The sequence below is a fragment of the Indicator indicator genome, unplaced genomic scaffold, assembly GCF_027791375.1.
Source record: "Indicator indicator isolate 239-I01 unplaced genomic scaffold, UM_Iind_1.1 iindUn_scaffold_163, whole genome shotgun sequence".
Taxonomy (NCBI): Eukaryota; Metazoa; Chordata; class Aves; order Piciformes; family Indicatoridae; genus Indicator; species Indicator indicator.
In genome coordinates this window covers 25398-36399 of record NW_026539255.1, presented here as the reverse complement: position 1 = coordinate 36399, position 11002 = coordinate 25398, and the positions used below count along the sequence as shown (strand labels likewise).

At 53.3% G+C, this 11002-nt stretch overlaps 1 protein-coding gene across 1 annotated transcript; it reads left to right on the top strand.

The window, feature by feature from the left end:
- Positions 1–1672: 1672 nt before the first annotated feature.
- On the top strand, positions 1673–9274 carry LOC128980413 (Golgi apparatus membrane protein TVP23 homolog B-like). The gene is made up of 7 exons (XM_054398886.1): positions 1673–1684; positions 2975–3057; positions 3844–3988; positions 5251–5352; positions 6157–6276; positions 6361–6489; positions 8112–9274. Exons 1-7 carry the CDS (start codon positions 1673–1675, stop codon positions 8142–8144), a joined length of 624 nt encoding a protein of 207 aa, XP_054254861.1. The 3' UTR covers positions 8145–9274.
- The last annotated feature ends 1728 nt before the right edge of the window (positions 9275–11002 follow it).

The following is an 11002-nucleotide window of genomic DNA, read 5'->3' as shown; positions in this document are numbered from 1 at the left end:
CAGCCTGATGATTCAGTGTCCCCCAGCAGGTACCCAAGTGGTGGGCAGCAATGGCCAGATGGCCAAAGGGAGCTTTGTCCAACAACTGAGCATGGTGAGACCACCAGGGACGTGCTGCCCTGCTCAGAGTGTGTCCTGTCCCCAGCACTGAACACCCCAGCTTGGAGTGTGTCATGTCTTTGTCTCTGTGAGGAGCAAAGGCTGAGAGCCCTGGGACTGTTGAGTCTGGAGAAGAGCAGCCCCAGAGGGGATCTGAGCAATGCTCAGCAAGAGCTGAGCATGTCATGAAATATGAACTCTCACCACACTGTGAAGCAGAGCAGAGACCTGGCTGAGAGTGGGCAAGAGGCTGGGGCCAGACTCTTGCCCTGTCCCTGGGCACCACTGACAAGTGTCTCCTGGAGAGATTCTGACTGGACATGAGGACAATTCTTCACAACAAGGACAATCAGCCATTGGAATAATCTCCCCAGGGAAGTGCTGGAGTCCCAACAATAGACATCTTTAAGAGTCAGCTGGAGAAGAGCTGGACCAGCTTGTCTAGACCAGGATTTTACCAAGAAGGATGCCCTGCTTTAGCAGTGGGGTTGAACTGGATGATCTCCAGAGGTCCTTTCCAACCCCACCATGCTGGAACTGTGTCCTTGCCCAACAGGAGGCTGGAGTGAGGTGGGGGTTGGCCTCTTCTCCCAAGGAACAAATGAGTGGACAAGAGGAAACAGCCTCAGGTTGCACCAGTGGATGCTTAGGTTGGACATGAGGAACAATTTCTTCCCCAGAAGGGTTGTCAAGCCCTGGCCCAGGCTGCCCAGGGCAGTGGTCATCCCCATCCCTGGAGGGGTTTCAGAGCTGTGCAGATGTGGTGCTGAGGGCCATGGTTTGGTGATGTCCTGGCACTGCTGGGTTAGGGCTGTGCTCGATAACAGTAAATGTCTCCTCCAACCCAAACGATTCTGATCCTGTGATCCAGGCGCATCGGCGCTCCCGGCTGGGTCCAGTGCTGCAGGATCCCCGGCCCCTGCCCACGCTCCCGGCCGGCTCCAGTGCTGCAGGACCCCCGGCCCCTGTCCACGGCCCCGGCCGGCTTCCACAGCTGCAGGACCCCGGCCCCTACCCACGCTCCTGGCCGGACTCCCGCGCTGCAGGACCGCGGCCCCTGCCCACTCTCCTGGCCGTGCTCTAGCGCTGCAGGATCCTCTGCCCCTGCCCACGGCCCCGGCCGGCTCCCAGCGCTGCAGGACCCCGGCCCCAGCCCTCGCTCCTGGCCGTGCTCTAGCGCTGCAGGACCCCAGCTCCTGCCCACGGCCCCGGCCGGCTCCCAGCGCTGCAGGACCCCGGCCCCTGCCCACGGCCCCGGCCGGCTCTAGCGCTGCAGGACCCCAGCCCCTGCCCACAGCCCCGGCCGGCTCCCAGCGCTGCAGGACCCCCTTGCGCCAGCCCGCGCTCCCCTGTCCGGCTCCGGCCCCAGCCCTCAGTTCCGCCGCGCACTGCGCCCCCGTGACGTCAGCGGGGCGGGGAGAAGGGTGGGGAAGGGGGGGGACTCGGGTGGCCACGTCTCGCTCTGAGAGCTGCCAGTGCGCAAGCGCAGGGGACGGGACCGTGCGGGCGGGACGAGTCGTGATTGGTCGCTGGCAGTGACGTAAGCGGCAGGCGGAAGTTAGCGGCTCCCACCATGCTCCGGCAGGTGAGGGGCGGCTGGGCCGGGCCGGGCCGGGCCGGGCCGGGGGCGGCAGCGGTCGGGGGTGGGCAGCGGGGGTGCGGGAGCAGCAGGCGCCCTGTGCTGCCATAGGCCTACGGCCCGTGGGGCTGCGCTGCCAGCGGGACTGCTGATGTTCCGTAACGCGTCGCTTACGTGTGCCGGCTGAGAGCCGTTGGGATAGCGCTAGGGGAAGAGGAGCGATCGCAGCTCAGCCTCAGCCTGTCCTGGGCTGGTCCCCAGCAGTGTGGGCAGTAGGAGCAGGGAGGGGATTCTGCCCCTCTGCTGTGCTCTGCTCAGACTCCACTTGCAGAGCTGGGGCCTGCTCTGGAGTCCTCAGCACAACACAGACAGGGACCTGTTGGAGCAGGGCCAGAGGAGGCCACAGCAATGCTGGCAGGGCTGGAAGCCCTCTGCTGGGAGCCAGGCTGAGAGAGTTGGGCTTGGGCAGCCTGCAGAAGAGAGGGCTCCAGGGAGATCTTCTGGTGGCCTTTCAGGATTTAAAGGGGCCAGTGAGAAAGCTGGGGCCAGACCTTTGAGCAGGGCCTCTTGTGACAGGACGAGGGGTGATGGTTTGAAACTGACAGAGGGAGACTGAGGGTGGAGAGAAGGAAGAAATGTTTGACACTGAGGGTGGTGAGACCCTGGTCCAGGTTGGCCAGCGAGGTGGGAGCTGCCCCATAGCTGGAAGCATTGCAGGTCAGGTTGTTTGGGGCTGGGAGCAACCTGCTCTGGTTGCAGCTGTCCCTGCTGGCTGCAGGGGGTTGGACTTGACGAGCTTTAAAGGCCACTTCAAACCCATACCAGTCTGGGAATCTATGAAAATGATTTTTGGCTGCCTGCACTCAGCCAGTCTTGTGCTGGTGATGTGATGTGATGTTTCTGCAGGGTCTGCAGCAGAGGTGCACCCTGTCTGTAAAAATCATTAATGCCAACTCTATTCAGTGAAGTGCAGGAGGATAGGGTACAAGTGTGGTCAGACACAGGAATAGCTTTGTTACAAAAGGTGGTGAGAGGAATGAAGAATAAAAGACACTGGATGGAGGTGAGAAGTTAACTGCCTGGGTGCAGAAAGGGGCCTTGGAGTCACACTGTGTGTTCATGTGGTTGTCACAAAGCACAAATCAAACCAGTCAGTGCTGTATTTTTTTGTTTTGTGTGTGGTTAAATCTTGACATTCCTCCCAGTGTCCTTAAGGTGACACTGTGACCCCACTGGATAACTAAAACTGTCCAAAGCAGATGGTTTGTAACCCTTTGTGTCTGTTTGCCACTTCAGGACAGCAGTGATGACATTGAAGATGTGTCTCTCTTTGATGCAGATGATGATGTGTCCAGGAGATCCAAAAAGTCCAAAATAAGGTCAGTGGCCACAGAGAGAGAGTTCCTTGATGAGTCATATGCAGAAGTGGAAGGCAAATAGCTTCTCTATTTGTTTGGAAGTAATGGAAAGTAACTTCTGGCTAACTGAAAGAGCTACTTTCAGGAGCTCAGCTGGACTTGCAGGTCTGTGTCTTCCTGCTTCTGGGTGTCCTCACATTCAGTTTGTGTTTGTGTTCCTGTGTGGAAGGCATCTACACTGGTACAACAACTCTGTCCCAGGAAGCTCTCACTCTCTGGAGTGGTGCTTCTGGGCTAGGCTGTTACCTCTTCCCCAGTCTTCGTTCTTGAGGCTGTTTGGTGCTGCCCTGCTGTCCAGAGTCTGTCCTGGTGCTGCTGTCCTGGTTCTGCCCAAATTCTTCCCAGAGGTGCTGTGGTGACCTCAGCTCTTTACTGCCTGTTTCTCACTTGGAAACTGCAGAAATCAGGCAGAAGGGCAAGTTTGCCATGGTGAGAATGTGAGCTCTCCTCCTGAGGCATTTCCTCTGTCCAAACCTGTTAAATTTACCCCTTTGACAAGGCTTTGAACACCAGCAGAGCTGCCTGTCCTCTTTCCCTCCCAATCCTGTGGAGGTGGCTGCACACAGAATGTGTCTTTATTATGATGAGCTCCTAGTCAGTGTGCTGCCCATGTTGCCAGCAGTCCTTGCACACTGGGGCTGTGTTGGGCTGCTGTGAGCTGATGGCTGATCACTTGGCAGTCTCATTTCTCTGCAGTGCCTTCAGCCTTGTCTGAGGGAGCTGTGGCTGTGCTGTGCTTCATTCCAGGCACCCAGTGGCCTCCTTCTTCCACTTGTTCTTCCGAGTCAGTGCCGTAGTTGTCTACCTGCTCTGTGAGCTCTTAACCAGCAGCTTCATTGCCTGCATGGTGACAATCATCCTCCTCCTGTCCTGTGACTTCTGGACTGTTAAGGTAAGTGCCTCTTGTGCTCTTTGTTGTCTTCATCTTACTCTGTAAGAACAACTCAACCAAGTGATAGTCACACCAAAGAGTCACAGACTGTCAGGGGCTGGAAGGGACCTCTGGAGATTGAGTCCCAGTCCCCCTGCCAAAGCAGGATCACCCAGGGCAGGTCACACAGGAATACATCCAGCTGGATTTGGAATCTCTTCAGAGAAGAAGACTCCACAAGCTCTCTGGGTAGCCTGCTCCAGCACCCTCACACCAAAGAAGTTTCTCCTCATGCTGAGGTGGAGCCTCCTGTGTTCCAGCTTGTACCCCTTGCTCCTTGTCCTGCTACTGGGCACCACCAAAAAGAGCCTGGACCTTCATCTTGACACCCACCCCTCAGATATTTATAGACATTGATAAGATCCCCTCTCATCCTTCTTGAGACCAAACAGACCAAATTCTCTCAGTCTTTCTTCATAGGAGAGATGTTCAAGTCAGTTCTTCATGCCTTGCACACAAAATTACCCTCAGGGGCTGTGGTGTATTTCAAAGTGTTACAAAATAATACCTCTTAAATATCTCTGTGCCTGCTTTCTTCTTGGTAATCAAATGGAGAGATGAAAGGTGCCCAGGGAGGTTGTGGATGCCCCCTCCCTGGAGATGTTCAAGGCCAGGCTGGATGAGGCCTTGAGCAACCTGGGCTGGTGGGAGGTGTCCCTGCCCATGGCAGGGGGCTTGGAACTGGAGGAGCTGGAGATTCATGGAGTGGTTTGGGTTGGAAAGGACCTTAGAGATCATCCAGTTCCAACCCCCCTGCCGTGGACAGGACACCTCCCACTAGCTCAGGTTGCTCAAGGCCTCATCCAGCCTGGCTTTGACCACCTCCAAGGAGGGAACATCCACAACCTCCCTGGGCAACCTGTTCTGGTGTCTCCCCACCCTCACTGGAAAGAATTTCTTCCTAATAGGATCTTCAAGGTTCCTTCCAACCCAACCATTCTATGAACCTATGTATCTCTAGAAGGTTTTTTTTGAAGGTAGCACAGGCTGCACCATCAGATCACTTTCAAACCACCAGAAATGTGCCTCACACTAAGTTAAAACTGTTCTGAACATATCATAAAATAGATTGTTGTGGAGGTAAGAGCCTTGAAATCTTCTTCTTCCAAAGGTGGGGCAGGTGGGCACCACTGAAAACAGCCCCAGACAGCCTGAACTTTGCCAAATGTTTTAATTTTTTTTCAGTAGAAGCTCTGAAGCTTGCTGCTCTGCCTCTCTTTCAGAATGTCACAGGGAGATTGATGGTTGGCCTTCGCTGGTGGAACCAGGTGGATGATGATGGTAGGAGTCACTGGGTGTTTGAAGCTAGGAAGGTAAATTCCTGGGTTGCCTTTTTTTTTTTTTTTTTAAAGTCTTTTAATTATTTTTGGTTCGTGAACCTTCTGTTAATTAGCATTTGTCCTTGTGATAGTTTGTGTGATGCAGCTTCCAGCTGCAGATGCAGAGAGGTGATTCTGCCACTTGGTTCTGCTCTGCTGAGACCTCACCTGCAGTACTGTGTACAGCTCTGGAGCCCTCAATATAAGGAGGGCATGGACCTGATGGAGCAGGTCCAGAGGGGGGCCATGAAAATGCTCAGGGGGTTGGAACAGCTCTGCTCCAAGGACAGGCTGAGGGAGCTGGGGGTGTTCAGCCTGGAGAAGAGGAGCTTTCCAAGAGGATTTGGTGCTGCTGCCTGATAGGAAATTGACCAAAGGGTCCCTTTAAAAAGAAGCATTCTCTGTGGCAGAAAAAACTTTATGATGTAGAAATTGACCTTGAAAGCAGTCAGTCCTTGTGTGGAGGCAAAACCCAGGGGGCTTGTTGATCCCAAATTCCCAGCATGGTGGGGTTGGAAAGGACCTCTGGAGATCATCCAGTCCAAGGCCCTGCTCAAGCAGGGCACCCACAGCAGCTTGCCCAGGATCACAATGGCCCAGCTGGGCTTGGAAGCTCTGCACACAAGGAGACTCCACAACCTCTCTGGGCAGCCTGCTCCAGGCCTCCAGCACCCTCACAACAAAGAACTTTCTCCTTCTGTTCAGATGGAACCTACTGGGTTCCACTTTGTGCCCTTTGCCCCTGCACTGTGTTTAAGGGCAATGTGATCTGTACAATGTTCATCTCCATTTCCTTTCTGTTTTTTTTAGGGGAACAAAACCTCATCAGAAGCAGAGTCCAGAATTTTCTGGTTGGGCTTAATTTCCTGTCCTATGATCTGGGTGATCTTTGCCTTCAGTGCTCTCTTCTCTTTCAAAGTGAAGTGGTTGGTGAGTGGAGTGCTTCAGCCTGGGTCCTCTGTCTTACAGGCAAGGTGGGATGGAAATCACTGATTGTGTTTTCCTCTGTCTCAGGCAGTGGTTGTGATGGGAGTGGTGCTTCAGGGAGCCAACCTTTATGGTTACATCAGGTGTAAAGTGGGCAGCAGAAAGAACTTGACAAGCATGGCCACCAACTATCTGGGGAAGCAGTTCCTGCGGCAGGTAAGATCTCCAGGGGTTTGGAAAGCTTCTGGTCATACTTCCTTCTCTCCACCAGTTTCCTTCCCATCTGGCCCATGAAAAGAAAGACTGAAAAAAAAACCCTTTTCTGTGTAGTTCTGCAGAGGGAAGCTTCACACCTTGCTGCTTTGTTAATTTGAACCCTCTTTATCAGAGCAACTTGCCAGTTGCTGGCTTCAGGTTCCATCATGAGGTTGTATTTGCTGGTGCCAGGGACAGCTGCCACAGGAGCTGCTGGAGTCTGGCTGGTGTGTGGGAAATAAGGACCACAGTGCAAGTGGTGACAGTGAAATGACTATGGACAAGCTGCAGCTCTTGGATCCCATGCTGCTGAAAAACTCCTTCCACTGCACTGCTCCCTCCTCAGGCAGTGCTGGCCACAGCACCATAGAGTCACAGAGTTGTCAGGGTTGGAAGGGACCTCAAGGCTCAGCCAGTTCCAACCCCCCTGCCATGGGCAGGGACACCTCACACTACAGCAGGTTGCTCAGAGCCACATCCAGCCTGGCTGCAAAAACCTCCAGGGATGAGGCTTCCACCACCTCCCTGGGCAACCTCTGCCAGTGTCTCACCACCCTCATGGGGAAGAATTTCTTCCTAACATCTAATCTAAATCTACTCTCTTCCAGTTTGTATCCATTCCCCCCAGTCCTATCACTCACTGATATCCTAAAAAGTCCCTCCCCAGCTTTCTTGTAGGTCCCCTTCAGATATTGGAAGGCCACAAGAAGGTCTCCCTGGAGCCTTCTCCTCTCCATGCCTCTGGAGGGATGTTGTGCTGGGCAGCTGCTGCTGCCTTTTGAATTCTGTCTCGCTTCCAATCAGCTCTTCTTGAGGTCCTTTTCTGCCCCACTGTTGGGTTTTCTTCTGTCCATAGGTCCCTGCAGCACACCCATCCCCTCTTGCACTTGCAGGCTGTGATTTAACCTCTGCTTTTAGCAGGTTTCCTGGCTGTGTTCCACAGGCAGCTCTGGGGACAGGTGGTGTGGCTGCCACAGGTTCACCTGTGTTTGCTGGAATTCCTCTCCTCAGTGTGATAGCAGCTCACTGATAAACCTTTCTTGGCAGCCTCTGCTGGGATTGTCCTCTCCTGTAGCTGCCTGCACTTCTGAATGCTTTCACCACTGCTGTGGTTAACCAGAGGTCTAGGCAAGGCTCAGCCTCTGGCAGAAATCAATGTCTGGCCCCAGAGTCCTGGCAGTGGATCACATCATGGAATCCCAGCATGGCAGGGGACCTCTGGAGATCACCCAGTCCAGCCTCCCAGTTAAAGCAGGGCCCCCACAGCAGCTTGCCCAGGATCACAATGTCCAGCTGGGGTTGGAAGCTCTCCAGGCAAGGAGACTCCACAACCTCTCTGGGCAGCCTGCTCCAGGCCTCCAGCACCCTCACAACAAAGAACTTTCTCCTCCTGCTCAGATGGAACCTCCTGGGTTCCACTTTGTGCCCACTGCCCCTTGGCCTGTCCCTGGGCACCACTGAGCAGAGTCTGGCCTCAGCCTCTTGTCCCCCACAGCTCCTTCAGCTCTTGCTGAGCATTACTCAGATTCCCATTTCCCTGTGCTCCTTTTCTTTATTTTTTTTTTCTTTTTTGCCTTCTTCAGACTGTGGCTAAAGAGGACCAACCAACATCCTGAGCGTGGTGGAAGCCTCAATCCAGGCTGGATTCTCATTAGTGAACAGCAGAGAATATTGCTCTGACCTTTAGATCTGGGAGCTGCATACCTGAGGTGTGAATTAAAAGAAGTAAATAAATTGTTGAAGACTTCAGGTGAATCCTCCTGGCAGCTTCAGTTTCCCATTAGCAGTTTTATGTTTCAGTCCTTTTTTTTTCTTTAGGTTGATTTAATGAGATTTAATTTGCCTGCAGTTGAAATTTAAAGAAGATTCTAGCTGGCTCTCCTCCAGGTTTAGAACTGCTGGATGAATTCAGAGGAAATTGCTGGACATCCTTCTTCAGAAACACCAGGCACAAGCCAAACCTTCTGCTAGCCAACAGCTCCTGCAGCTCCTCCAGCAGCTGCTGCCTCAAGGAGGTCTGGTTGTGGATGTTGCTGTGCTTTGCTCTGCTGGGAGGTTGTTGCTGCCTCTGTGGCAGAGTTTAGGTAGCACTCTTGGGGCTCTGCATCCCTCACCCTGTGATGTGGACAGCTCTGAGGTGGTGGCCCTGAAGGAGATCTGAAGGAAATGGTGCTGTTGGCTTAGTGGGAAGGTGATACCAGAAAGTGACTCCTGAGCAGCTCTGCTCTTTTGTTGATCTGAAGTGTTCATGGAGGTCTCAGTAACATCTTAAAGCCTCTTTTGCCTCTATGTCTTTGTCTGGAGAGTGCAGCACGAGGAAAACCAGGTTAGGAGCAGGGCTGCAGACACAATTTCAGGGTGACTCCAAGAGCAGTCCTTGACTGGGATGGCAGCTGACATCGTGTGGGTGCTGTGCAGTTTGGTGCCACAGGCCCTGCTCTGTCTCCAGGGGGCTGTAGGGTGGTGTGATCTGTAGTTTCCTCACCAGCTCTTCATCACAGGCTCACAGGGGACAGGACTGACAGGGGTTTATGCTTCTCAAATCCATGTCCTGTCCTTCAGCCACGCTCCCCAAGGAGCCTGGGCTGGAAAAGAGCCTTTTGTAGGATCATGAGCTGGTGGCAGCAAGTGGCTTGTTTTGTGTGAGGAGCTGTATGAGAGGGGTCAGCTCCTCCTTGTCACATAGCTGTGTCCCAGGCAGGCTCTGCTGTCCCAGTGGTGGCTGTTGGGACCTTTGGGTGAGGTTTCTTTGTGGGCAGTGGGTGGTGGGAGTGGTGGGCTGGTGGTAACACCATGTTCTCTCCCTGTCCTGTAGCAATATTTGGGAGCTGTACATTTGTTCAACTCTTTGGATTGAGAACCTTCCTTTTGTAAATATGTATTTATAAACTCTTGACATTAAAAGAAGGCTTTTGTTTAAGCAGACCCAGTGATCCCTTCTTGTGAGCCAGGCCTGCACCATCTCCTCAGGATGTAGTTCTCACAGGGCTGACCTGTCAGGTTGAAGCCTGCTGTTCAGCAAGCTCTGCTTCAATCCTTTCACCTAGGGGGCTTGGACAGTTTCCTCCCCATCCAAACACTTCTCTGTGAGCCTGTTGGGAGTTGTCATCCTTTGGAGCTGATGGAACTGACACTCTAAAGCTCACCTGGAGTGGCCAGGAGCCTCCTTCCCAAGGGCTCTTGGTGAGAACCTGTGCCCAGCTCCCTGGCTTGCTCCCAGCAGAGCTGCCATAAGTGCTTGTGCCACCCCAGAGTGGTTACTCCTCATCCCATTTCCTTGGAGAAGATGATTTATATCTAAGGAATGAAGACTACCAAGCCTAATGAGTCTGGGAGTGAACTAAAGGTGCTCCTGCAGCTACGTGGGGGCTTGTGAGAGCAGCACCCAGTGCCATGGGTGGGAAATCCTCAGCTGCTGGCCAGCAAGCCCCCAGTTTGCTGTTGCCATCAAAGGGGGTGGCACTGACAGCAGCACAGCTTCAGCCATGAGGTAACTGTTTGAAAACATCTTGCAATGTAGTTAGTTGAGAGAGGTTCTCCTCCCACTCAACTCTGCCCTGGTGAGGCTGCATCTGGAGTATTGTGTCCAGTTCTGGGGCCCTCAGGTCAAGAAGGACCTCAGGGAACTGCTTGAGAGAGTCCAGCACAGAGCCACAAAGATGCTGCAGGCAGTGGAACATCTTCCAGATGAGGAGAGCCTGAGGGAGCTCAGGGCTCTGTAGCTTGGAGAGGAGGAGCCTGAGAGGTGACCTCATTGCTGGGGATAAAGATGTGCAGGGGGAGTGCCCAGAGGCTGGAGCCAGGCTCTGCTGGGTGATGCCCAATGCCAGCACAAGGGGCAGTGGTGGAAGCTGAGGCATAGGAAGTTCCATGGAAACAGGAGGAAAACTTTTTCCCTGTGATGGTGCCAGAGCCCTGGAACAGGCTGCCCAGGGGGGTTGTGGAGTCTCCCTCTCTGGAGGTATTCAAAACCCTCCTGGCTGTGTTCCTGTGTGACCTGCTGTAGGTGCTCCTGCTCTGGATGAGCTTTGGAGGTCCCTTCCAGCCCCTAACAGTCTGTGATGCTGTCACATTTTGCATTTCATATTCATTCCCCTGCTGCCAAAGCTCCCACCCCAACTGCTGGAAAATGGAGAATGCTTTTCTGGAAGTCACCTTTTTATTTCAGCAAGGACAGAGGCATTTCTTAGTTTGTGCTTTTAAATATAGCCTTCTTTGGCTTATTTTTAGCCTCTTGGCAAGCACTCAGTCTTTTGGCTTCTGAGAAGCTGATGTTTTATTGCATTTCTCTGTGGATCAGAACCAAATTCCTTATCACTGCTCCAGTTGGGTGTGAGTCTCATTTGATTTTTTTTTTTTTTTTTTTTTGCTGGCTGCTGGGGTTTCCTGTGCAGCAGGAAGTAGGGAGTTGCAGCAGAAATTCTCTCAATGTGCTATATTTTTGTTGTTGTTGTTCCACAAGCCTCAGGAATTC

Coding starts and splice junctions, on each gene's coding strand:
- LOC128980413 (XM_054398886.1), top strand. Junction 3,058..3,843: donor TCCAAAAAGTCCAAAATAAG/GTCAGTGGCCAC, acceptor GCTTCATTCCAG/GCACCCAGTGGCCTCCTTCT. Junction 3,989..5,250: donor GTGACTTCTGGACTGTTAAG/GTAAGTGCCTCT, acceptor CCTCTCTTTCAG/AATGTCACAGGGAGATTGAT.